At 38.9% G+C, this 26843-nt stretch overlaps 1 protein-coding gene across 1 annotated transcript in view; it reads left to right on the top strand.

Annotated features, from left to right (window-relative positions):
• KCNMA1 (potassium calcium-activated channel subfamily M alpha 1) overlaps nucleotides 1-26843 on the top strand; it is an 827350-nt gene that overhangs the window by 208561 nt on the left and 591946 nt on the right. Inside the window, 1 exon segment of the mRNA XM_038409287.2 lies at nucleotides 18693-18857. Within this exon segment, the coding sequence (XP_038265215.1) occupies nucleotides 18693-18857 (165 nt within the window).

The following is a 26843-nucleotide window of genomic DNA, read 5'->3' as shown; positions in this document are numbered from 1 at the left end:
CTTGTGAATTAGATTCATACATCTGCTTATGTGAAGCTAAAAATATACCTTTTTTACCCTCTCTGAGAAAGGGGCTTAAATTTAGACTAAAAGGAGGGAGCAGTGACTGAAAACAGCTTAGCAAGTGCTCCCGTCTCTAGCACCCAGAAACCCAGCTCCCAATGGGATCCAAACCCCATATAAATCCGTTTTACTTTGTATAAAGCTTACACAGGGTAAATTCATAAGTTGTCCACCCTCTATAACACTGATAGAGATATCCACAGCTGTTTGCTCCCCCAGGTATTAATTACTTACGGTTAATTAATAAGTGATTTAGTATAAGAAGTAGGATTTAAGTGGTTTCAAGTAATAACAGACAGAACAAAGTAAGTTAGCAAGCAAAATAAAACAAAACACACAAGTCTAAGCCTAACGCATTAAGAAACTGATTACAGGTGAAATCTCACCCTCAGAGATGTTCCAATAAGCTTCTTTCACAGACTAGACGCCTTCCTAGTCTGGGCCCAATCCTTTTCAGACCAACATTGTAGTTTATGGCCTGGGTCCCGCAATCACTCACCCCCGTAGTTACTGTCCTTCGATTAAGATTCTTTCAGGCATCTCTTTGGGGTGGAGGGGCCATCCCCTAGCCAGCTGAAGACAAAATGGAGAGGCTTCCAGGGGCTGTTATATTCTCTTTTGTGGGCAGAAACCCCTTTGTTCTTCTGTGCAAAATCACAGCAACAAGATGGAGTTTGTAGCCACCTGGGCAAGTCACGTGTCCATGAATGGTTCAGCTTTTTGCAGGCCGACACCATTGTTTGTTAGTTTGAACGTTCCCAGAAAGCTCAGATGTGGACTGGCGTCTCCCAAAGTCTATTGTTGAGTGAAGGGATATCTGAAACAGTCCAGAATGAAATAATAATTGTCCTAAACTCAATCACAAACCCATTTTCAGATTCAAAAACCTTAATGATCTTTTTTTAAAAAAATACATATTTTCATTGTTTCATGTCTTTGCACTTCCTGGTTTGAGAATCAACACAAGAATGGTTAACAATATCGGCATTTAATTGAACATTATGAATAAATCATTATAGTAATGAGACTACTCAGCCATTGTACATCACTTGTTCAGTGGGAAATGTACTGTATCTAGAGTAGGTCACCAAAGAGCTACGCAAGAAATATTTGGGTTAAACTGAAAAATCTTTTTTCCTCTTAACTAATTCCATCTTCACAATCATCAGCACAGTATCACAAGGTAATCATGATCTTATGATTGTGATGACATCATTGTTTCCATAGCAATAGGATATGAATGATTTCATAGCCACATGATTAAATAATGTCTGGATTTACCAAAAGATTTCTCACTATAGGCCGTTAGGGTAGATATTTAGTGTAATATAATAGAAATTAATTATTAAAAATGGCAACAACATTACAACTAATACTGGATTGAACATTTTTTGACAAGTATCCCTGTGTGTGTTCTTGCCAGTTCCCTCCCCTTCCTCCCCCTCCCAACCCCCACACTCCCTTTCCTGCTAAGATAAAGATTTTCCAGCTTGGAACCAATATTAAAGTCTTTAAGTTCTGTGGTGAGAAATGAGTGCCCTTAAATTTTAGTTACTTATTTTGCTCACTCAAATAGCTTTTCAAATATTTCTGTTTTTCACACTGGAACTTAATTTCCCAGGTCAACATAGAATCACACATGGATTTATCTGATTTGAAGGTTTGTCTTTAATTCATGATGATTTCCTTTATATTTTTAAATTTTAAAAACACACAAAGATTATTCATTAACCTTGGTTGGAAAAATGGAGAATGGGCTTTAAATGACATCATTTTCTTGACTACTTTGGCAGGAGCTGGAGTATCTCCAAAATTGTAGTAATTATTGATGACTCCATTTAAAGCTAAGATAAATCAAAGGGACGCTATCAAATAGTTTAGGTCCAAAATTTAGATTTGTATGTCTTTCTTTTTTTTTTATATTAAAAATACACTTCTAAAATAAAATACCTTGCCTACCTCTTATGTGTTTTCATTAATCTGTGGATATTTCAATACAGATGTCAGCGAAAATGAGAGGCATAGCAAAGAAGGGAAGTTCACTCATATATGCTGCTGCCCTGCCAGATACCCAAATACAGGAACATTGTGCTACTACTGAATGACAAACTGAAAGTGACTAGGCCCTTTCTCCCTGGTGCCCAAAAAGTCTATGTAAAGTCTAGTGGGGGATTCCTGGCAAAGAGTAGAGTCCTGCAGGCTGCATTCTTGTTCCTTCATGTAACATCTAATCCCATTACTCCAATATTTTATTATGGTAACCACAGCATATTGATCAAAGGTAAGGAGTTTTATTCCCTCAAAGTCAATGAATATCTCAGTTGTTGTTTCAGAGTAGCAGCCGTGTTAGTCTGTATTCGCAAAAAGAAAAGGAGTACTTGTGGCACCTTAGAGACTAACAAATTTATTAGAGCATAAGCTTTCGTGAGCTACAGCTCACTTCATCGGATGCATTTGGTGGAAAAAACGGGAGATTGATACACACACACACAACATGAAACAATGGGTTTATCATACACACTGTAAGGAGAAAAAAGAAAAGGAATACTTGTGGCACCTTAGAGACTCGGACGAAGTGAGCTGTAGCTCACGAAAGCTTATGCTCTAATAAATTTGTAGGTCTCTAAGGTGCCACAAGTACTGCTTTTCTTTTTGCGAATACAGACTAACACGGCTACTACTCTGAAAACTGTAAGGAGAGTGATCACTTAAGATAAGCCATCACTAGCAGCGGGGGGGAAAGGAGGAAAACCTTTATGGTGACAAGCAAGGTAGGGTGAGCTGTAGCTCACGAAAGCTTATGCTCTAATAAATTTGTTAGTCTCTAAGGTGCCACGGGTACTACTTTTCTTTAAGCAAGGTAGGCTATTTCCAGCAGTTAACAAGAATATCTGAGGAACAGTGGGGGGCGGGGGGAAGAAATAACATGGGGAAATAGTTTTACTTTGTGTCATGACTCATCCATTCCCAGTCTCTATTCAAGCCTAAGTTAATTGTATCCAGTTTGCAAATTAATTCCAATTCAGCAGTCTCTCTTTGGAGTCTATTTTTGAAGCTTTTTTGTTGAAGGATAGCCACTCTTGGGTCTGTGATCGAGTGACCAGAGAGATTGAAGTGTTCTCGGACTGGTTTTTGAATGTTATAATTCTTGACGTCTGATTTGTGTCCATTCATTCTTTTACGTAGAGACTGTCCAGTTTGACCAATGTACATGGCAGAGGGGCATTGCTGGCACATGATGGCATATATCACATTGGTAGATGCACAGGTTAACGAGCCTCTGATAGTGTGGCTGATGTGATTAGGCCCTATGATGGTATCCCCTGAATAGATATGTGGACAGAGTTGGCAATGGGCTTTGTTGCAAGGATAGGTTCCTGGGTTAGTGGTTCTGTTGTGTGGTGTGTGGTTGCTGGTGAGTATTTGCCCCTCTTCCCCCCCCCCCCCCCCCCCCCCGCTGCTGGTGATGGCTTATCTTAAGTGATCACTCTCCTTACAGTTTTCAGAGTAGCAGCCGTGTTAGTCTGTATTCGCAAAAAGAAAAGGAGTACTTGTGGCACCTTAGAGACTAACAAATTTATTAGAGCATAAGCTTTCGTGAGCTACAGCTCACTTCATCGGATGCATTTGGTATCCGATGAAGTGAGCTGTAGCTCACGAAAGCTTATGCTCTAATAAATTTGTTAGTCGCTAAGGTGCCACAAGTACTCCTTTTCTTTTCTCCTTACAGTGTGTATGATAAACCCATTGTTTCATGTTCTCTGTGTGAGTGTGTGTATATCAATCTCCCCTTTGTTTTTTCCACCAAATGTATCCAATGAAGTGAGCTGTAGCTCATGAAAGCTTATGCTCTAATAAATTTGTTAGTCTCTCAGATGCCACAAGTACTCCTTTTTCTTTTTAAGTTGTTGTTCTTTGTCTAAGTCATTTATTCACTCTTTCATAGGGGTGAAAAACACCCAAGTACTGACTGACTAAATAGTGGGGTAGGTTTTGGGAGTCAGGCATGATTCCATGTTAACAAAATGTGTTTAGCATATTATTTTAAGAAACTACTTGTAATCCTCTGGAATTCCTAACCATTTAAAATAAACATTAGTGGACGGCTAATTCACCTTTTTTTTTTTTTTAATGAATTTGGAAATTTGACTGTTAATACTTCACTACAAATTGCAATAATGTTAAGAATTCATTGTGCAGAGTTATTGTTTTAAGAAGAACTTCATTTTGAACTGTGGGTTATATTATTGCCTTTGAACATCATAAAGATTCATAAAAGGAATAAGAAAAGGAGTACTTGTGGCACCTTAGAGACTAACAAATTTATTTGAGCATAAGCTTTCGTGAGCTACAGCTTACTTCATCGGATGCATTTTGAAGTGAGCTGTAGCTCACGAAAGCTTATGCTCAAATAAATTTGTTAGTTTCTAAGGTGCCACAAGTACTCCTTTTCTTTTTGTGAATACAGACTAATATGGCTGCTACTCTGAAACCTGTCATAAAAGGAATAGCCATATCAAACATGTATTTCAGCTGTATCTTGGGCAACTTGCTTCACCTCTTTGTGCCTTGGTTTCCCATCCAACCCTTTGTCTGTCTGCTTAGATTGTAAGTTCTTTGGGGCAAGTCAGTGGCAGAGCTGGGAACAGAATGCATGTCCCAGTCTCAAGCCCTATCCACAGAACCACACTATATCTCGCTCTTTCACTTCCCTTGTCTCAGAGTCAGCTACATTTCTTTCTTGAGCACATTCAATCTTTTTTTTTTTTTTAACTCAGGAATTTGGTGCTTGTTGCAAGGTTTCTGCGTGACAGCTCTGAGAGGTTACATTCTCTGCTTTCTGCTTTTTTTTATTTAATTTACTATTAGTATTTCAGTTATTTTAAAAATAGTCTCTCCCAAACCATAGGTGGAGATGCATGTGGCAACAAATACGGCATAGTGCAGGCAGCAGCAATGAATGTTTCATTGATGCTGCACTGCCAGCATGACTCGCCCTGAGTTAGAGGGAGTACCTCTGCAGATAAAGGAATAGTCTGGCAGCCTCTCTGCTGAAACTGCCAGAAACATTAGTACTAAGTGCCAATTGTCATGCAGCTTTTTTTATATTGACACCAGAGTTTGTTAGGAATTAAACTGAGACCACCAGGTAAGCTTGGTTATCTACCTAGTGGTGAAAGAACATTCATTTTCTTTTCATTGCCAAGCGGGGGTGGAAAGTGATTTCCCTCTCCTATGACAATTTTAATATTTTAGACATTTCCCCCTCTGTATCAGTACATATCTGAGAGATTTATTTATTTATTTATCTATTTTGGCCAAAAAGTAGGGAGAAAAGAGATTATTAATTTAGTCAAAGCAGTGACTTTAACCTGGGTCTCCAACATCACAGGGGGGGGCCCTGACCACAGGACTATGGGGTATTCTGCGGTAATGTGATGTCTCTGGCTTTGATCTGAAATTCCATCCTGGAACTGAGACGTTTTCCCAACAAAAGTTGTTTGTTTTTTTGTTTTGTTTTTTTTGTCTGAAGTGATACATTTCCATGAAAAATTTCAGTTAGAAATCAGTACTTTGACAAAAAGTTCACTGAAAAAATTTCTAGCCAATTCTACTTCCCTGAAACTTCTCTTTGTATATGTTATACACTCTTTATATAAAAAAAACTATCCTTCAAATTCTTAGTGTGTTAAGAAGGCTTTTTATAAAGAATCGTATTATATTAGAGGTAATAAGGTCAGGTTATTAAAGACCGAGATCAGCAGTAAGGGGAACTTTCTTTGACACACTGTGTAATCTTGGGCAAGTTACTTAAGATCTGTCTCTGTTTCTCCTACTTTAAAGGGGGTTAATAGTTTCCCCCTTTGTAAAGCACTTTGGATAAAAGTGACTGGAATATTGTCTTAATCATTATGTCAACTCCAAGTGTTAAGCATTACTAGGGTAAGTGCAACAATAAAAATATTTCTGACAATTATTTACCTTTATCATAATTTACCTCTATTAAAAGTTCCCCCATATGTTTGGCAAGTGCAGCTGCCTCATCTCTAGATATTTATGATCTAGTATTATTGTCCTATGTGATATCACTTTAAGGACATTTACCTCTTTGGAAGGGTTGTTTTGCAGTGCAATATTTGAATCGTAGAGCAGGTTCTCAAACACTAAACCACTGTCCTATGTAATAATTGTCTTATCTATTTAATGAACCTATTGCCACAGTGCACAGGGACCAAAGAATAATGATAGCATCTCCTTTGATTTAAATTCTGTGTCCCCATTAATCAAATCAAATGCATGTTTTGCCCTTTTTGCTGCCACTTTATAATTGAATGGGAGCTTTGGGGAATCTCTTAATGTGCTAATGGTTCAGTCTTCATAAATTGGATTAATCAGGAATGCTCTGACTAGTAACAAGGGAGAAGGATTCAGATTTCTGTTTGTTGGCCAGAAACCAGACTCAAGATGTGTGAAATGTCTTTGTAACCTCCACCCTACCCCCACCCATGCAATCCTAGCCTATTCTGGGTTTTGCCACAAACCACAACCTAGCTCTAGGTTTGTTGAATGGTTCATTAATTGTTTCTCTTTTTTTTTTTTTTTTTTTTTTTTTTTTTTTTTAAGCAGACTTGGGCCAATTAATGATTTTAATGTGGAAACCACACACAACAGATTTCAGAGTAGCAGCCGTGTTAGTCTGTATTCGCAAAAAGAAAAGGAGTACCGGTGGCACCGGATGCATCCGATGAAGTGAGCTGTAGCTCACGAAAGCTTATGCTCTAATAAATTTTAGTCTCTAAGGTGCCACCGGTATTCCTTTTCTTTTTACACACAACAGAGTTAACCTGTGTGAATGGAAGGAAAATAATTGTTGTTCAAATAATTGTTCATGCAGAAACCTGTGAATTGGCATAGCCAAGTTTTGCAGAGCTGTTTCCATAGAATGTTGACCATTAAAATGAGCACAAATGTCTCAGGAAGATTCTTGTATCACTAGCCTTACATACTCAAAGTAACACTCATCACAGAAAAGAATATGGTCATTGTATGATTGCTGCTGCAGGATGAGATGTATGGGAATGTGTTAATTTGAACCAGAAAGCAATGAGAAACCTTTTTCGGTTGATTTGTTATGCACTTTTTTTAGTGCCTAGTTGCCATTGCATAATTTGCGTCTGAAAGCATCATATTCGCTTCCTATCCTACATTCTCATTCTTGAGGTTTTTTGTTGTTAGTCTCAAGGAGAAGAGAGATTAGACAATCCTGCAGTGTTCTTTTCTGCTCTCCACTATTTCTCTAACTTGGTCAGGCCCTATTGATCCTCAATTTTTAATTCCATATTAACTTTCTTAAGAAAAATATGCTTTTTCCTTTCACCATTTGCTACAATGCTTGGAAATCCTCTTTGCTCATTACTTTTCAGTTCCTATAATTGTTTTACTAGCTTTAGCTATTTTGTGTAGTCTCTCTAATCCTCCTTTTCACCAGATCACTTACACTGTGCCACACTTTACCGCTATCCTTCACTTTTATCCTCAAATCTTTCCTGAAAGCTCACTTCATGTGCCTCGTTTTTTATTGCTGATCAACTGTGACTGGCATTCTCCTGTCCTAAAATTACCTAAACAGTATGCTTTAAATTACCATGAATGCTTCAACAGTATCAAAATAATAATGTACCTTATTTGTTTTGTCTTAATTCTAGTGCCTTCTTTCCTTATTTAAATCTTATTAAGGATAACAGGAGCTCAATGAAGGGAATCCCTCCAAATTCAGACTTCAGTTCTGCTATGAACTGGCAATATGATGCAAAGGAAATCTGAGAATGAACATGCAAATTAACATTCTACTTTTGCTTCAGAATTCCCATGTCCCCTATTTTTATCCAGTCAGTGGAGAAGCCAAGGAATTGACTACTTCCTGGAGCTGTCAGATGGCCAAAATTACCAACACAGCAAGCAGGACACTTTCTGAGTTGTTCATTCTGGAACTCACTATTTTCATGGTTTGTCACAGAGTACTAGAAAAGCCATAGTAAACAGTCCAGTCCAACACTTTTGGGACTCTTACTACTGTGGTAATAAACATTACACCCATGGGAGTGGTAACTCTAAATCATAGTTGAGGCAGCTAGGATAGGGTAGCTCATGCTGCCCTGTCCACAACTTAACTGTTTTGTGGCTATATAAGACTTCAGTCTCCATGGCTGTCAATCCAGCCCTTTTCACCAGCATAAAATTCACTTGAAGGTGGGCTGATGGGGAAGAAAACATTTTTTCTTAATTTGTTTTCATGTAATGTTTTTTAAAAATAAGTATTAGTGTATTTTTAAAGTCACTGGATTGATAACGTCTATCCATGGCAATCATCCTGACTTGATGGGAGAAAATCCCCCAATTTTTAGTGAGATTTGCCATTTTCTCAGTCCATCCCACCAGAAAGTTTCCCCATTCCTTTATATTTCACTGGCATTTAAAGAAGAACCCACTTTTTTTTTTCTCGTCAGATGTCCTTATTTATATTCGGTTTCAAATGTTGTCAGGTATGCAGCATAGGAAATTGAAGCTGTCTATCCACTGACATAGAGCATAGTGGTGGTATTAATTTTATTTTGTCAGCTGTGTCACAGTCACTTATTATTCTATTATCCATGCTCTCTGAAGTAGTACATAATAAATTGGGTGTGTTTGGTTTGGCCTTGGTGGCTTGTGGTCTGTGGGGCCATATGCATAAAGTAGTAGATTCCAAGGCCAGAAGGGACCATTATGATCATCTGTATAACACAGGCCATAGAACTTCCCCAAAATAATTCCTAGAGCAGATCTATTAGAATCTGGGTTCAATTTCTACCTTTTGGAGTTGAAGTGCCCTCGAAAAGGAGGTGATAGGCAGAAGTCTGGGGCCTCATTAATGAATCTGTGTCATACTTTCATAACCAGTTACATCTGTTTCAGGGCAACATAATGGTTTCAGACTGGAGCTGGGCCCATGTATGCTAGAAACATGATCAAACTCAAAGATTTTATATTCTAACCCCCACAATGGATTAAACTTGTTCAGAGATGGTTTTTTGTGTTTTTGTTTTTTTTTTAAACCCAAAACTGACAGAGGAACTCAGAGCATGAACTAACATAAGTCAGAACTGTTGATATGGTGATTTCTTTGTACCACAACTATGTTTATTATATGGAGATACAGCACCTAGCACAATGGAACCCCATGCCTTGATCTGGGTCTGTAGGTGCTATCTTAAAGTAAATAATAAAAATAACTTCATCTGTGAAAAGATTTACTTGAAATACTGAGAGCCAAAAGCACAGAATTTCACACAATGCTGGTCAAAACACCAGGCCCTTTGTGTCAGATACAGATGCTGTACTCTGTGATGCTCTGCTCCTTAACCAAGGTGGGAAGGAACAAGGATCTTCTAACATTCACAAATGATCCCTCTATTAAAATTTTTGGGCTGTGTTCTTAGGCTATGTTCTCCTCAGACCTTTGGCTGCTATAGACCTATGCCTCTGATATTGTCAGATAATCAATTTACCTAGAGGCCATGAATGCCCAGACCCATTCCGCCATAGGGTGGTTATTGGGATCCTCTTTTTCTCTTATCCAATCTTCACTTGCCCCTCAGGTCAACTTCTTAAATTTGTTTGCCTGCTTCTGTCACAGTCAAATCTCATGGCATGAAAGGGTGGTTGGAGGCTCGTATAATATGGTGGGGATTTTAGGGACATATTAGACAAGCAAAAATCTGCCACAGTAAGTGGGTATGTGTAAGCTAAGGGAGGGAGCTAGTCGTAGGAGCAGAGAGAGTGGATTGTGCCCTGCACATCTTACTCTGTGTAAATGTAGGGACGTTGTTACCTAAAGCTATCCCTTGGCGACAGGCATGGGCCTTGATGTTGAGAATATTAAGTTAAGGACTCGGAGGGATCATCAGAATTCTGGCTGGATATAGAAGGAAACAGAGTAGTTAACTCCTAGCTGTATAGCTGACTCGCTCTTGAAATATTAAGACTGAAATCTATTTGGGGCTCGGGTTTTTTAAGTTACAAATTTGCAACAACACATTACATACCTTGTGAATATTTTATAGAAGAAAAGCGTTTGCCTTTCGTCAGCCATGTTTTCCATGAGTCATCCTGTTTCTCTTTCTTCACTGGAAAGAATGTTTTTTCTGCATATCAATAATTAATGCTTTCAAACTAACCAAACCATAGGTACAGTATGATAGCTGACGTCAGTGTAACCCAATAGTGACAGGACAAATTCAAAGAAGTGTGTGGATAGCCAAGTTTGTGGGGCAGCAGGAGTACTTCTTAGAAGGCATTTAGTTACTTCAGCCTTTGCTTCCTTTTATCTTTAAGCTAAGGTTGACTCACTTTTCAAAGTGTTTTGTAAATACCTTCACTGTTGGTTTTCCCCCACTGCATCTTCTGCACTGATGCTGGCCATTAACATTTCCAACCAAATCCATGTGCCTGATAAACTCCGCAGCAGAACAGGTGGTTTGTTTGTTTTTTAACCTGGGTGTACTGGTACCTGGCACATTCAGCAGCACAACAGGTGTTTCACCTGGATTTATCTGATAGAGAACATCTGCTGTGCTGATGAATATCTTGCATGTACCTGGCACGTTTGGCAGCATGGCAGGTATTCCCAGTACTTTTGGCAGGTACTTCGTGTCTTGACTGACATGGTACATTCACTAGCCATTAACAAACAATTGTGTCATTTGAAACTAAGAGCTCTGTTCACAGCAATAATATTTAATTGGACCTGTCAATTTGTTGATGGAGTCAACCTTGGACCTCAGAAAGGAATTGCTCAAAAACTCCCAACCCAATATGTTAGACTTCTGCTCCTTTTTAAGAAGAGACAACATAATAAATGCAAGATGCTGGCTCATCATTCTCTTTGGGACAGGTTTCAGAGTAGCAGCCGTGTTAGTCTGTATTCGCAAAAAGAAAAGCAGTACTTGTGGTACCTTAGAGACTAACAAATTTGTTAGTCTCTAAGGTGCCACAAGTACTGCTTTACTTTGGGACAGCATCTGATCGTGTTTTCAAGATAAGCCACTGCCTTGTAAGCAATGAAACGGGTAAAGAGAACTGCAGATACATCATCCCCGATTAATAGAATGCAGGGGATGAAGAGACTGCTCTTCTGAAAGATTTTTAAATGAAATAGAAACACAGATGCATAATGAAAAACCCTTCAGAACATAGAGTTCTCCCTTGGCTGTTAATAGAGACTGGACAAGTCACTTGTATTGGAATCCGAAGCAGTCCTGCCCTAACCTGCCAAAAGGATTTGAATGTTTCTTTGGCAGACTTGAAATTGCAGTGTCAGCTTTGAAGAGCTGATGTACCAGGCATCATCCCTTGGTGTGGATGCTTCCTGGAGGCAGACTGTGTCCTGCTGCCCAGGTTCTGAGGGTGGGTTGCCAGAGCATGTGCTCTTCTGTACTAGAGTAGCTAAACAGCACCTGCATTGAGAATACTGGCTCCCTTTTAATGTGAAATTGGGATGCGTCAGTGCCCCAGTGTTCTGGTCCAAATTATTTTCATAGTGGGGTGCTGTTATGATTAGATGAAATTTAGACTCTTCAAATCCACATATTTAAATGGGAATATCAGAAGTGCTCCCCTCTACCAGGTGGGCCTTCTAATGAAGTCTTAACAAAAGACCTTGCAGTCTTTCTCACTGCCAATATCTTTAAGGGTGCTTGGCTGGCCTTCTTCCCACATTTCCAGACTTTGTGGAAATAGGAAGGATGCATGCTAGCCTCAGTTTATGTTAAGGTTTCCAAAATATCTCTCTCTAGCCATTTGATAAGGCAGTCCTGTGTGAGGACAATAGAATATGCAGCATTTGCCAAGTAAATTTTTATCCATATGTGATGATCATAGTTTTAATTGTTTTGTGTATGAAGGTTAATAGCACAACATTCATGGTCACTTACTAACACTTTGCACCTATATAGCATGGAATCTGAAAATTCTTTGAAATATTTAATTGCTAAATCCTCACAGAGCAATTGAGTTAGTTCAGTGGTAGTGTACCTAATCTACAGATGGAATCCTGAATGCTTCAGTTTACCTATTTTCAAAAGTGACTAGTGATGCCTCAAATTGAAAAGCAGGACCCTTTAAAGTGACTCTAACTGGGCACCCAAGCACTGAGGCACTCAAAATCACTAAGCATTTTTGAAAATACAGGCCAAAGTGTTGAAGTCTCTTGTCTACAGTTACATCATAAGTCTTTGGCAGAGCTGGGAGTCCTGTCCAGGAGATTTGATGCCTAATCCCCTGTACTGACCTCTAGAGCAGAGCTTCTCAAGCTATCTGATGTGGAGGACCGGCAATTTTTTTTTTTCCAATGTGCGCGCAGACTGGCAGCCGATGGCTCATGGACCGGCACCGGTCCGCAGACCACCACTTTGAGTAGCATTGCTCTAGAATGCACATCCTGCTTTCATTTATAAATAAGTACAGGAAAAGTGTATACAACAAAATATGCATCCTCTCACTTTAATCTATTTAAATGCTCTTGTCATCAAGTAATTTAAAATAATGAGCACCTTGTGAAACAACAGGTAAACAGACTGGATAAAGGTAGTATTATCTTACTTGTACCTGCTGTGCCTCTAAATAATTCACCAATTAAACAGTACATTTTTAAAAGTGATTTCTGCCAGTTCGCTTTTGGCTGCAATGCTGTTTAGTTAATGATTTGAGGTGAAGAAATAATAACGGAGCTGGACTATACAATTGATAAAAGGCTGGGTGTGTGCACAGTGCAAGTGAAACTGGTTTTGAAGCACTCTGAGAAATTGCTGTGCAATCACAGATGCATCACAAAAGTGACTTTGAGAAAAGAACCCTGCAATTTCTTTTTTATATTTAAATGCATATTAAACATGTTAAAAGAGAATAGAGAATGTAAGTTGAAAATAAAAATAGACTGAGTCTGTGTTGCTATTACATCAGAGAAATGTTGAACACATCTGGATGTGTAATGCAGCTGTAGCTGTAGTGGTAGCTGGAGTTAAAATTTGCAAAAGTTGCCTTTCTAAGCTTCTATTTTAGTCACTCATGATTTTCTGGAACTTAGACTTTTGAGACTGAAATTTTCTAGGGCTTCATTTTGCCAGAGGCTGACTTTTTAAGGTAACTTTAAAATTAGATGTAGTTGATTTTCTGCTTCAACAAAATGAGTTGTTCACTGTTTTTGTTGACTGCAGAGTACTGTATTTTGGGGTGATTACAAATCAAGTGTTGAAAATGCAGTTTGATTTTTTTGTCATGGAGAGAAGAATAGATATAATGGTTAATAAAATTTGCAAACTTTCTTGGTTTTACCTTTTCTTGCTTGATGTACTATCAGGCGTGTGTGTGGGAGGAAAAAAAAATTCAGAACAGAAGAACAGTCATACTGGGTCAGACCAATGTCCATGCAGCCCAGTATCCTGTCTTCCAACAGTGGCCAATGCCAGGTGCTTCAGAGGGAATGAACATAACTGCTAAAAATCAAGTGATCCATCCCCTATCGCCCATTCCTAGATTCTGGCATTTGCAGGTGTTTAACTTCTTCTGCTGTAAGTAATTTGGCAGATCCTGTCCTGTCACTCTTGTATAGCGTCCTAGACTGGGAGTCCAGACAGAACATGGTTCCATTCTGGTTCTGACAATGACTTGTCACATGATGTTGGGCTAGTCATTTCACCTCTGTCTCAGTTTCTCATCTGAAAAGTGGAGATAAATGTACTTGCTTTCCTTTGTAAAGCATGTTGTCATTAATTTAGCACTTCTATAGTGGTAGCACCTAAAAGCTGGAACCAGGTTGGGCTCCATTGTGCTAGGTACTGTACAAACATATAATAAATGACAGTCCCTGCCCCAAAGAGCTTACAGTTTGAAAGATGAGGTATAACAGGTGGAGAAGACAACAAGCATGCTGAGTGGGATAAGGGAAACTGGGTAACATAAATAAAATAGGCTGTGTGCAGTGCTTAACTAATCAGTAGTAGTGGTCACAACTTGTTATCTGCCTAGCCATTGATTGGGTTGTAGTTAATGTATGATCTACAGAAGGAGAAATTAATTTAATGGGAATCAAGTTTTTGAGATTTACCAAAGAAAAATGCCAAATAAGAACTAAATATCAGTATGCATCTATTACTATTCTTAGGTCCGATACTACTTATCCCACCTGCAGTATACCAGTACTTCCCCCTACTATCCTTAGCTAATGATGACCCAGTAGTGCTGCTGCCCTTCAGTTCTGCACCTGTAGAGTTAATAGATATATCAACTGCTGTTTCAGTATGCTGCTTCACAATGTTAATAACTTTATTAAATCAGAGCTGTTTTTTTTTTTTTTTCAACCCAGGCAAAGGCACTATCTCTTAATGAGCACTTGGTCCATGTCAAATTTAATCTTTCAAACACCAATCATTTATCTTTCAAATGCCCTGACCAAAAATAGCATGGTTAGATTTCTTTAGTCTTTGAATTGGAAAATATAGATAGTTTCCACTCTCAATAGTCAAAAAATCTGAATGGATTTTTTTTGGACAAAACCTTTTCTCTTTTGGGCAGGAACAAAACGTGTGAAATTTCAGCCCAATAGTGGGATGTATCCGAAAGTTAGGCACTGTGACAATAGGGATAGAACATGGAATTTGGAATCGGGTCTCCTTGATTCCATCCTCACTGCACTTATTGAGTAGGTAAAATGAAATGCATGGTTGCACAGGAGCAATTTTTCTACCTTACAGACAGGTTGTTCCTATTAATTAACGTTTGAAAAATGCTCTTTGTCCCTCAGATGAAAGGTGATATATGCAAGTGCAAAACTCCTATAAACAGTTCAGTCACAGTGAACAAGTAGACTTGCAGGTCGTCATAGAAACTCCAGGTAAAACCTGCCTTCTGTTCCCATTTTTCCCTTCTAAGCAGATATATTGTACAGAGTTAGAGACATTTTAACATAGCATTGCTTCTTTTTAAAGGCAGCAAAAGCATTTCCATCTCTACCTAGAGCTGAGGATTTGTTTAACAAGTCTTAAATCTCTGGTGTAATGCCTCTTTCCCCCCTCCCCCCCAGGTGGCCATTACTTTCAATTGGACCTCACGTTGTACAGCGTACATTAACAAGGCCATTCACATACCTCACTGTGGATATCTGCTGGGCGTTCCAACGTGCTCCAAGGGTGAAAGTAAATTCTTCCAACTGAACAGAAGCACATGCAGTGTGTGTTAGATTATGGGAAAATATTATTCCTAGTTTACATAGGTTATCTGTCTGCCTCTATACAACACATAACTGTTAGGTTTATATGAGATTAATTCCTTAACAATATGCAGTTTTCCTAACTGGGCATGTATATTCATGCTGTGTGATTTTATGTGTATTAATTATTTTAGTGAAAAATAGGCTTATAACCTTCTTGACAGGTACTGTAATTATTTTTTCTAAATATCTGTGGGATGGATTTGAGTCTGTGTTGCTATTACATCTGGATGTGTAATGCAGCTGTAGTGGTAGCTGGAGTTAAATTTTGTAAGAGTTGCCTTTCTAAGCTTCTATTTTAGTCACTCATGATTTTCTGGAACTTAGACATTTCAGACTGAAACTTTCTAGGGCTTCAGTCTGAATTATAGGCCACTGAGTGACTTTAGACATGTGGTATTCCCCAGTACAGTAATAGCCATGGTGTCTGCAGAAGCTGGACTCTAGATTGTACCAGACCAGGGGACTGGCCTTTGGGACTCTTCACTTACCTGGCAAGGCAGTAGTGTTCCTATTAGCATGTTTCTCATTATATACCTGTTACAACCCATACCAGCACAGTATATTTTCAACCCATTATATTTTCAACCCATACCAGCAGAGTAACAAGAGCTGGTGGACGGGGGAAATTGTATAACGTGGGTGACACAGCAAAAATCCATCATGAAGACATCACTGTATGGAATTGTACTGTAGATTTGTCTCCCACATTTCCTTGAGGGATCTCCAGACATTGCAAGACTAGTGATTATGCTGGCAGTTTGCCAGGAGCCTGCGAGACTGCACCTACTTTTAATATAAATGCATCACAGACTAAATGCACACAACCATAATATTTGTACTTGTTTTAGGGGAAGTGAGATTGCTTATTGTTTCAGCATATTGGCAATAAAACCTTGCATATGCTTATCTTTCTCCTCTTAAAGGGAAGGAAGTAAATAGTGAGCTATACTTTAGGGCTCCATATGTCACATCTAGTCCTTAAACATACCATGAGCTCAAGTAAGAGGAACTTTTTCCTAGCTAAAGCACAGGAGACCTGGGTATTTTTGTTCCCAGTTTTGCTACAGGCTCATTGTGTGACCTTGGGCAAGTGGCTTAGGCCCACGCTTTCCAAAATATTTTTGAGTATTCAATCTGAAGCACCTGGGACCCTGATTCTGAGATTTGCTAAGAACCTCACAGTTTACATTGACTCAGCTGGAGTTGAGTGATTTCTACCTCTGAAAATCAGATATGAGATGTTTGAAGTTAAAATTAAAAATCACAGATTGCCACATGACAATAGTGTGTTAACCATTTTTATGGTAGGGCACTACTCTATCTTGCAGACAAAAGGAAAAGCCATCTGGGTTGGCTAATGCACAGCATATTATTTCTGTAGCAGTGCCCTGTGTGTACCAATAGAAACTACATCACCCATTCAGAAAAAAAAATCTACATACATTTTTCTTTCTTTTCCTGTTTTATAATAGAATCGTTAATCTTGGCACAGGGTGTTTCTTGAGTTTTGACTGACCTATCTTTGTGATATCTTGGGTCATCTGTTCCACCTAGTCAGCTTTTAATCCTCAGGGAATGTCTTGTGCATCAATAGTAATTTATTGCTTAAAACAATGAGCTCATTTCTGTGGGTTTTTATGCATATGGAATGCAGTATTTTTCTTTCAGTGCTGATTGCAATGTCTGATTCATCATATCCATATTGATGAGTGAATGAGGTCCAGGTACGCAAAGGAAAGGAAGGTGACTTTTATCCTTCCCACAGATGTTTACATAGAAAGCAATGAGCACTGTTTTAACCACAATTAAATTAATTTAGTTAATAACCCTATAACTATTTGTCCAGTTACAAGAGACATCCCATAGCTCTACTTAGGGCATGGGCAAAACTAAGGGAGCAATCTCATTGGCTAATTGAGATCCAGAGCTGTGAGAGTCTGAGAGAACAATTGATCAGCTCCACACTACATTGTTAGCCTTTCTCTAATACTTTTTGTTCACAAATTCAGTATGATTGTTGTATAAGTGCAATAATGTTCAGTCTCCAGGAAGTGCCTTTGGTTTAATACCTTACTGCATGATCAAGGTCTTACGGTTATCTTGCAATTGTATATCTGTTCATGTGTGGTTTCCCACTCATAACATCTTCATCAATGTCACATATGATTGATATGTTGGGATATTCCAAAAGGAACTGATAGCAGTTGATTTCAAGCATTGCTCACTAGGCTAGTGTGTTCTATAGCCTTGATCTTGAAAGTACTGAGCCTTCTCAGTAGGTGCTGAGTGCTTTCAACCCTCTTGGATATCAGTGGGAGTTGAGAGTGCTTAACAGTTTGCAGAATTGAGTTCTGCTCTCTCTCCTAAGCATAGCTTGTGCAGCACAGTTTGTTGAATTATCAGGTAGTCATTAGTATTATGTTGGTCTGTTGTCACCTAAGACGCGCTCATGACATATGATCTGTTGCATATTTTATATATATATATATATATATATATATATTTTTAAATAATGCAGTGTAATCCAGGCTGGTTTAGTCTTTCTCTTCCTTGATTCCTCTGTGGAATCCATGACTAGCACATAGAAGTCAGTTGTAAGAATACAGCATCCTTGCTGCAGCATTTGCCCATGATGGATATGAATTCCAATGAATGTGACTCATCGGTCAGCTTACTTAGTGCTGCTGAGATTCCTTTTTAATGTCTATCTCTTGGCTCCATAATGGCCAGCAATTTGCAGATAGAGGAGTTCCTCTGACGTATCAAATGCCTCCACTGAAACAATGGCTCACTGACAGCACAGCGGCACACATTCTCAGCTGTGTATTTTGTTTCCTTCTCTTGTCTTATTGTCTTATTATATTGGACTCCCCATTGTAGACTTACTCAGAAAACTAATTTGAGCGATTGCAAATGAAAATTTTACATAAATTATGCTCACATTTATTAAACATCTATATAAATTAAAAAACTCAGTGTATGCTCTGCATGTGTATGTTTATAATAAATAAATATATGAATAAGTGGCTGCATAATTACAAAAGTCATAGTTGCCAGTTACTCTGCACACAGTACTAGGGATGGAACCCTGATTCTTTGGTGCCAAAAATGCCTGTAAGACTTGAAGTAAAGGAGAAGCTCTATGAGCTAGTAACTAGTAGTTAGGCTGTTTATAGGGCTGCCACTAGAAAGGGACAGAATCATGACCATCTAACAAGGTCGTGAACAGAGAGCATGCTGTACTAGTTCTGTTCTAGGAACAGGCTTTTGAAGTGTGACTGTTGCCATGATAAACATTCTAAATCTTCTCTTTACTTTACAGGAGGCCCAGAAGATTAATGCTGGTGGGGAATCACAGGCTGATGGGACCTGTAAACCTACAGATGAGAAAGAGGAGACTGTCGCAGCAGAAGTGGGCTGGATGACCTCTGTGAAAGACTGGGCAGGAGTGATGATATCTGCCCAGACTCTAACTGGCAGAGTCCTTGTGAGTTTTACCCAGTTTGCTCAAATCCTCTTTAAAAAGAGTAATTGTTAATGAGCTCTTCATCTTATTGTCTCAGGAGGGCTCTGTTTTGCTAATCAGCTCCATGCTACACCACTAATTCTCTCCCTTCTCAATTTCTCTTGGAAATGAAAAAGGCAGACCTGCTCCCATTGCTTAGACAGTGAGTTACAAAAGTCCTTTTTTGTTGTAGATAGGGATTGATTTTTCTATCTACGCCAATATTTTTGCAGGCATAATTTTGCACACCTCCCCAGGCAATACGTGCTTCCCATACTGTGGCACTCCTGGTGAATTTCCTACTAATTCATTATTTGTGCAAAACTGTGAGCTTATTGACTAGTGGGCACAACGTTACACTTCAAAAGTGGAGGCCAGATTGAAAATTGGGCTCAATGAGAATGGATTCTTTTAGCTGTTAGTAGGAATGGTAGAATAGGATTTGAATGAGATGTGCAATGTGGATTATCTTGGTTCCTACAAAGTTGTGATATATTTATTTTTTTTATCTACTCAGAAAATCCAGATAAATAAATGGAGCTGTACATCAAAAATTGAAAAGACATAATTTTGTGGTCAAAAAGTGTACTAGAAAACCAGAAAGTTTTCACTCAGTTAAATCCGTCAGGTAATTTTGCAGTCCTGTTAACTACTACTGCATTTCTACTGGCCTGATCTGAAGCCCTTGAGGTCAAGGGAAAATCTTCTCCGTGCTTCAGATTAGGCTCGATGTCAATGGTTTTGTGCTTAATACAGAGAATGGTCATGTAGCGTGAGAATTCTGTGCTCCAATCCCAGTGAAACTAAGTGGGCTATCTGTGGTAATACAGATTTAACTGAAAGCAGATTTTTTTGTCTTTTGATTTTTAATTTTGGGAAAAGTTTTTATTGCTCATAAGGAGGTTAAGAAAAGATGTTGCTGCTCTTGGGTTGATATTTTCCTTATTGTCTAAGCATCTTCTCTGTGAAATTTATTAGAATTTCTTAACACATGAGGCTTTTCAGGCTTTTAGGCTGACTCATAATACAATGTTAAAGGTGATACAGACCCTATTATTCATATTGTTCTGTATTGCTTTCCACAATAATTTATTTAGATGGTTTTTCTTAATAAAATTCTATTGCTGTCTTTAAGTCCTAGCCCTATACTATTGACAAATGTCTTCTCTCTTGTTCATGCTATCGATATCTGTGGTATGTTTTGCACTCATTCAACAGAGATCTGATCTGCAGGTGGATCTAAAAAGAATTTTATTTGGACTCTCCTCCCCACTTATTTTCTGCTTTCTGGCTTATTAACCTGTGCAGCTCATTTTACCTGACTGCCTATTGGGATATTGCTTTAAGATTTATGGCTTGTCTACATTTAAAATGCTACAGAGGTGCAGCTGTGCTACTGTAGTGCTTCAGTGTAGACCCTGCCTAATCTGATGGGAGGGGTTCTTCCATTGGCGTAGATAATCCACCTCCCCAAGAGATAGGCTGATAGAATTCTTCTGTCAGTCTAGTGGTGTCTACACAGGGACTTGGGTCATCTTAACAACGCTGCTTAGGTGGATTTTTCACACCCATGACCAATGTAGTTAAATAGATTTAATTTTCTAATATAGACCAGGCCTTAGTTCTGACCTTCTCTGTGTGAGCCTGACATACCAATCATCTTATGAAGAGTAGTGTACTGGTTTCCACATAATTTCTTGACATCTCCAACATTAAAAGTGGCAAATCTTAACGATCTGACTCTTTCCTGTAAATGTGCTGATTTTTCATGTGCTGATGTATTTCTTTGCATGAGCTGATTTATTTGTGAATAGTATAGGGCTAGGACAGCAATAGAATTTTATTAAGAAAAACCATCTAAATAAATTATTGTGGAAAGCAATACAGTCTTAAATAAATCTTAACTTAAAGAGTCTTAAATAAGCACTTATTCCCCACTTAAACCTTTAAGGGAGTTGTAGGAATTTATGCCTGCTCTCTGAGCTGGGGTGAATTGCACCACAAATTCAAAGTTAAGGGTAAAATCTGAACAATAAAAAATGGAGCAGTTAATCTTACTAGAGTTGCTTCCAGGCATTAAGAGAGCTTTTAAAGTTACACTAGTTGATCATTTCATTATTTTTTGTCTTTAAAATACACTGTCTCCTGAAAGCAATTAGTTTATTCCCAATGTTTTATCTAGAGACAATGGACCTACTTCTGATCCTCAGTAAAATTCACTGTTTCCTTGAGGATTTCAGCTAGGCAGCATATTTGATAGAATATTTGTGGAAATTGAACACCGCTGAATCTAGATTTGTATTTTTATCTGATTGAATATTGGTTGGAAAATATTTTGAGTCACCCATGAATTCCTAATGAACTAACATAGCCCGCTCCGGAAAGCTATTGTGTTTTTATCTAAGTACAATGTAGAAATTTCTAAAGATAATGGCTTTACGGTGTTGTTGAGGATCAAAATACGACCAGATAGAGCTGTGGCTGAAGAAATTAAAGTACCTTTTCATACTGTAGGCCAGAGTTTAACTCAAAATCAATCTTTCACATTCACTATTAAATAACCTTTAGGAACTGGTCCCCTGAACACTGACTTAAGAGAAAAGTTGTAATTGATTTTGAGTGCAGCAGGATCACATGAAAGCTGTTATGTATATTGTCTGGATTTATTTGCCAAGTGAAGGAGACAAGTTAGCAAAGTGTGGTGTAAACATCAGTTTAAAGTGGAACTTCATTAATGTTTTCTTATCAAAAAAATTTTGCTTAATCATTCTTATCTGGGCAGTCATTTCCTTGGAAGTGGCTTGCAGTGAAGTGACAAATTCTGTCTGTGGAACCTGAATTGAATGTTTGCAGGACCAATTTCTACTGAAGCTTCGTGTTGGGTCTAGTCAAGCTTTCAGCTCATCCTTGCAAACCTCATGAAGTGTTTTTCCTAACTTAACAAATCATATTGCACAAGTGCTTAGAGTGGGTGAGTGTGATAGCATACATTTACACTTACTGCAGCTGCTGAGCTATATTTGCCCCTCAATCAGCTTAAACACTGTGCTGTTAGAATGTGCCATGGGTCTACTAAGATGACTACCTATATTTCAAGGAAATAGAGTATAGGTATGAAAAGTACAGGGCAAAGCTTATTTTTAAGGGACACTGTCCCACAATGATATAAGATCCTACACTTTTGTAACAGTGTATGATCTTTTGCACAATTATTTACAGAAGTGTTGCTTTAAACCAAACATTTTGCCTGATGAAGTAATTCTTAGATGCTTCTTATGGCATATTGGTCATGGGTCAATAGGCAGAAAATAAGGTTCCCTAAAAATACAGGGCAGAGGGCCTTCCTCAATCTCCGTTCTAGACCTGATCAGGAATTTTAATGAAATTTTTTTTCATCATAAAATGCTGATTCCTCAAAATATAAGCTGTTGGTTGGATTTGACAAATTTCTCATTTTGAAAAAAATTAAGGAAAGCTTTTGAAATTGTTGAAATATCCTGTTTTGAGCTTTTGAAAAATTAGTTCTATTTTTCAAATTCTTTAAAAAGGCAAGCTGCTAATTGTAAAACAAAAATAAATAAATGAGATCAAACATGAAATTAAACATTTAAGTTTTGATTGACCTGAACTGATTTTTTTTCAGATTTGTTGCTTTGTGAAAATTTTTAAAATTTTGACTATTTGTTCTGATTCAGGATGGGAAAACATTTTGAAATCTTGAAGACATTTCCAACATGGGAAACCTCATTTCCTCCCCAGCTCTATGCAGCTTATCTGGAAGGTTAAACTTATATAACCTCTTCTTCTTCTAGCTGCCTAGTTTGTTGCATTTTCCATCAAATTTATCTTCTGTGCATCTTTCTATGTTTTCTTGTGGCCCTGAATGAGAAGATGCAAGTACGCAGCACTACGTAAAATAGAATGTCACCTTTGTTCAAGAACATAAGCTAAGATACTGCTGTACGAAGCCTGCCATGATCAACAAAAAATGGAATTGTGAATAATTTGATTACCTCAGAAGTTTATCTTGTTCGCTGTCACCTTGCCACTGCTGTTTTTGTATTATTTATTTTGGTATCTTCCTTAAAGAGGAGATAGACTTAGATTGTGAAATGTACCAAAACATGTGGGGAAAAATCTTGGATGATCATTAGGGGTGTGATTTTAATTAAAGGTGAATTAATGTGGCTTTGAAAAATAAATTTAAACATGTAAAGCTGCTGTAAGACTTAGAGGTGGAGTCTAAGAAACACACCCTGACTAGCTGGAGTACTGGGTGTCTGGTGTCACCCTTTTACCATTTTGTCTCATAAAATGTAACAAGGATAAAACCAAGGGGTTTATAGAAATAAAACAGACATGTAAAACAAATGGTCTAAAACCTACAGGTATAAATGAGAATGATATCCAAGAAAATTTATGTCCCCATTGTAGAATTCTCTTGGGTAGTTTAAAAATTATAGACAAAGGAAATCCATCCCCATTAAATTTAATAGAACTTTTTCTTTAAGGGTCACTTCCCTGCATATAGTACCTTTAGTTGTATTTCACCTTAAAAATAGAATTAACTGTGACTTACACAAACCTGCTGTTGTCCCATGTTTATTATTGTCAATTAAATTATTTACATGAAAGATGCTGATTCAGGAAACCAAGGTTATTTGTGGAAAAGTATGCAGGTTATCACACTTCCACTTCAGCTGGTCCTTCTTATTTAAGCTCCAGTAGTATCCTTTGAACTGGTTCTCAGATGACTTCCTGGGAAATGCTGAAGGAGTGGTGTGGTAAGTGTTTTATGGGGTGCTCCTGGGAAGTAGCCAAGCAAAACTATTTCTGCAGAAATAGGAATTAGGGTATTCCACTTGTTACTGCTTTGTACCTTTTTCTGATCTAGTTTTCCTACATAATCCGTATGTCTACATTAACATTCAAGAACAGCCTTATACTTTAAAGTGAAATTATGTCATGGAGATCCCTTGGAGCAGTCTTTATTTTGATTTGATTGTTAGAAGCGGAAATTCCCATCTTGCAAGGTGAGAAGCAAGAATGAGGCATGTAGTCATCAAATTATTAAATCATTTGGTCACCATTATTTTTATTGTTGTGATTTTACCATCCTCACTGTAATTTCTGTGCTTAGTGCAGGATTATACAATGTTGTGGTGAAAATACCAGAGTACATGGAAGCCTTGCTTATATTAGCCATCCCACCATTGCAGCTGCAACATGGTGGGACATATTAGGGGAAAATAAACCAATGAAGATAAACATGCAGGGCTGGATTTAATATGCCCAGTCTTTTAGTTTGTGAGTACAATTTTCAAAAGCAGCTAAATCCCATTTACAAAAGTGCCTTAGGCACTTGAGAATTTAAGGAGTTTTCTAATGGGGTGGGTTTAATCTGCAGTGAGTTGACATGTTTAACACAATCCACACTACACAATCCACACTAACAGCATGCTAGAGGAGAGCTGTGCCCTCTTCAATTTATATCATTGGATGTGCATGGTGGGGGCTTGCTGTGCATTAAGCATATGTATTCTTGGAGGGTATCCCAGGATCCTTTGCTTCGTTGCTGAGCAGTGTGCATTCTGCCGTTGTTGCAGCTTAGTCTAAAATGGAGTTCTGCAATGGGACAAGACTCCTTTTTTTTTTAAGAAGGAATAAAATGTTAAAATAACAGAGGAAAGCAGTGTTACCACACCATACTGATATGCGGTAGTAATGGTGCAGAGTGTTTTTAGCAGAGAAACATCTAAAAGTGAGCCCAAACCTACATCTGTTGAACCAAATTGAAGTTCTGAGTGAAGCTCGAGAACAGCCTTCCAAGGAGAGTAGTGGAGGCAAAAAACCTAATTTGTTTTAAAACTGACTCTAAGTTTATGGAGGGGTTAGTATGATTGCCTACAATGGCATATGTCCCATCAGCGACTGTTACTTTCAAATTTCTCAAATGACTGGAGATGGGTCGCTAGATGGGAAGGGCTCTGAGTTACTACAGAATTCTTTTTCAGCTTTCTGGCTGGTGTGTCTTGCCCACATGTTCAGGATCTAACTGATTGCCATATTTGGGATCAGGAAGGAATTGTCCCCCACTTCAGATTGGCAGAGACTTGGGGAAGGGGGGGAGGGTCACCTTCTTCTTCAGCAGGGGGCACAGTTTGAATTGGAGTAAATAGTGGATTCTCTGTAATTTGAAGTCTTTAAATCAAGACTTGAGGACTTCAGTAGCTCAGCTAGAGGTTATAGAACTATTGCAGGAGTGGATGTGTGAGGTTCTGTGCAGGAGGTGAGACTAGATGATCATGATGGTCCCTGCTGGTCTTTAAGTCTATGAATTCAGTGTTTTGGGTATGAATCTGCACACTCAGGCACAACTCATTCAGGGGACAAGGCCAAGGAGAAGGTATCTCAGATTCTGCTGGAACCTTCTACCCAGTCCTAATATTTTCTTGTTTTTCTCTGCAACTTTTTGTGTCACATGATGATGATATGACACCAAATGTGTTCATGTAGACATCACCAATGGGTGTCTTTTTCTGTCATCTATCTATAGGCTGTCATACACAGCAGTATATTTCTGAGCACCTTCCAGGACTCAAGCTCTGCAAATTCACCCATCCATTTGTATCACACCTCAAGCTTACAGCATTAATAGCTCAGCATTCTTTTCATCTCTCTTACTTGTCCTTCTGTTTTCAAAGGAACCTCCAGGTACCACTTTACAGCTCTTATCTATACTAATTTTCATTTGCTTGGAGATGTTGAAATTTACAGTTTGGGAGATGGAAGCTAGATACTTATTGTTTGCAGCTAGAAGGGTTAGAAAACACAGATGTGTCTATTCACCTCCCTACCCCTACATAAAATAGGAATCGGGTGTTCTCACTTGCTTTCCCTGTTCCTCCCTTCCCCCCTCCCCCCCAACTAGGATATCCACAGTTTTTATGGAAATGGAGAAAAGCCTCTCTAGTTCTTCCAGTACTGTGTGTTTAAGAAAGTGCACCCAGTCTGCTGAACAGCTTTGTCAGCGTCAGCTGATACAGGACTTCCTGGCTGGCTCCACTACAGTGGTTATTACTCACTCAGGAGATTCAATGGCACAGCAAATATTTCACTTGTTTTCTTCCATTTTAACAAACATTCTGTAAATGTATAGCAGTGACATATGTTTTATTTTCCTTTCTGGTGTTGTCACACAGGGCTTTTATATGCTGCCTTGGCCTCAAGGAAATAACATCAATGGGAAATATGCATATTACACCAGGCCCTTTGCTGTTTCACACCCTCCCTCAGGTCAGGTGTGCTCGATGGCATTCGCAGGCCGCATTTGGGAAGGTTTATGCGGCCCATGCCCTTTTTCCACCCCAAAACCCCTGGGATTCAAACTGGGATTGGGTCTTCTCCCAGCACTCCAGTCTGGAGGGCTGCAATTCGGGTTCTCTTGGTTAAGAGTCCCCATCTTGACCTTGGCCAGCTCTGGGCTTGGGCAGCCATTCCCCACCTTCCAGCTTTTACCGTCAGTCCTGCTTCCTTGAGGCAGGCCAGCACCCTCTTCACCTGGGACACGTGTTCCTCCCAGGTCTGGCTAACGACGCAGAAGTCCTTTAATGTATGCCAGGGTTAAGTTCTCCACCCCTGACTCAGCTTGTCTAGACTCTCACTAAGCCTAGACCTGGGGTAGGCATCAGACACAGTGATGGCTTTAAGCTTCCGATAGTCCCCACAGAACCAGATCGACCTGTCTTTTTTGGGGACCAGCCCCATGGGTGAGGCCCATGGGCTGTTGAACGGCTGGATCACCTCTAAAGCCAGCATGTTCTTGACCTCTCTCCAGGTTCTGGGCTGTTTTCCCAGTGACTCTGAATGGGGGACACCTGATGGGAGGATTGGCTCCCACCTCAGGTAAGAGATCCACCAGGGGGTCTTCGCAATTCTCCTCCTGGCTGTCCCTTACCAGGTCCAAGG

This window comes from Dermochelys coriacea, chromosome 7, assembly GCF_009764565.3.
Source record: "Dermochelys coriacea isolate rDerCor1 chromosome 7, rDerCor1.pri.v4, whole genome shotgun sequence".
NCBI classification, from domain to species: domain Eukaryota; kingdom Metazoa; phylum Chordata; order Testudines; family Dermochelyidae; genus Dermochelys; species Dermochelys coriacea.
This window is presented reverse-complemented; position numbering and strand designations above follow the sequence as displayed.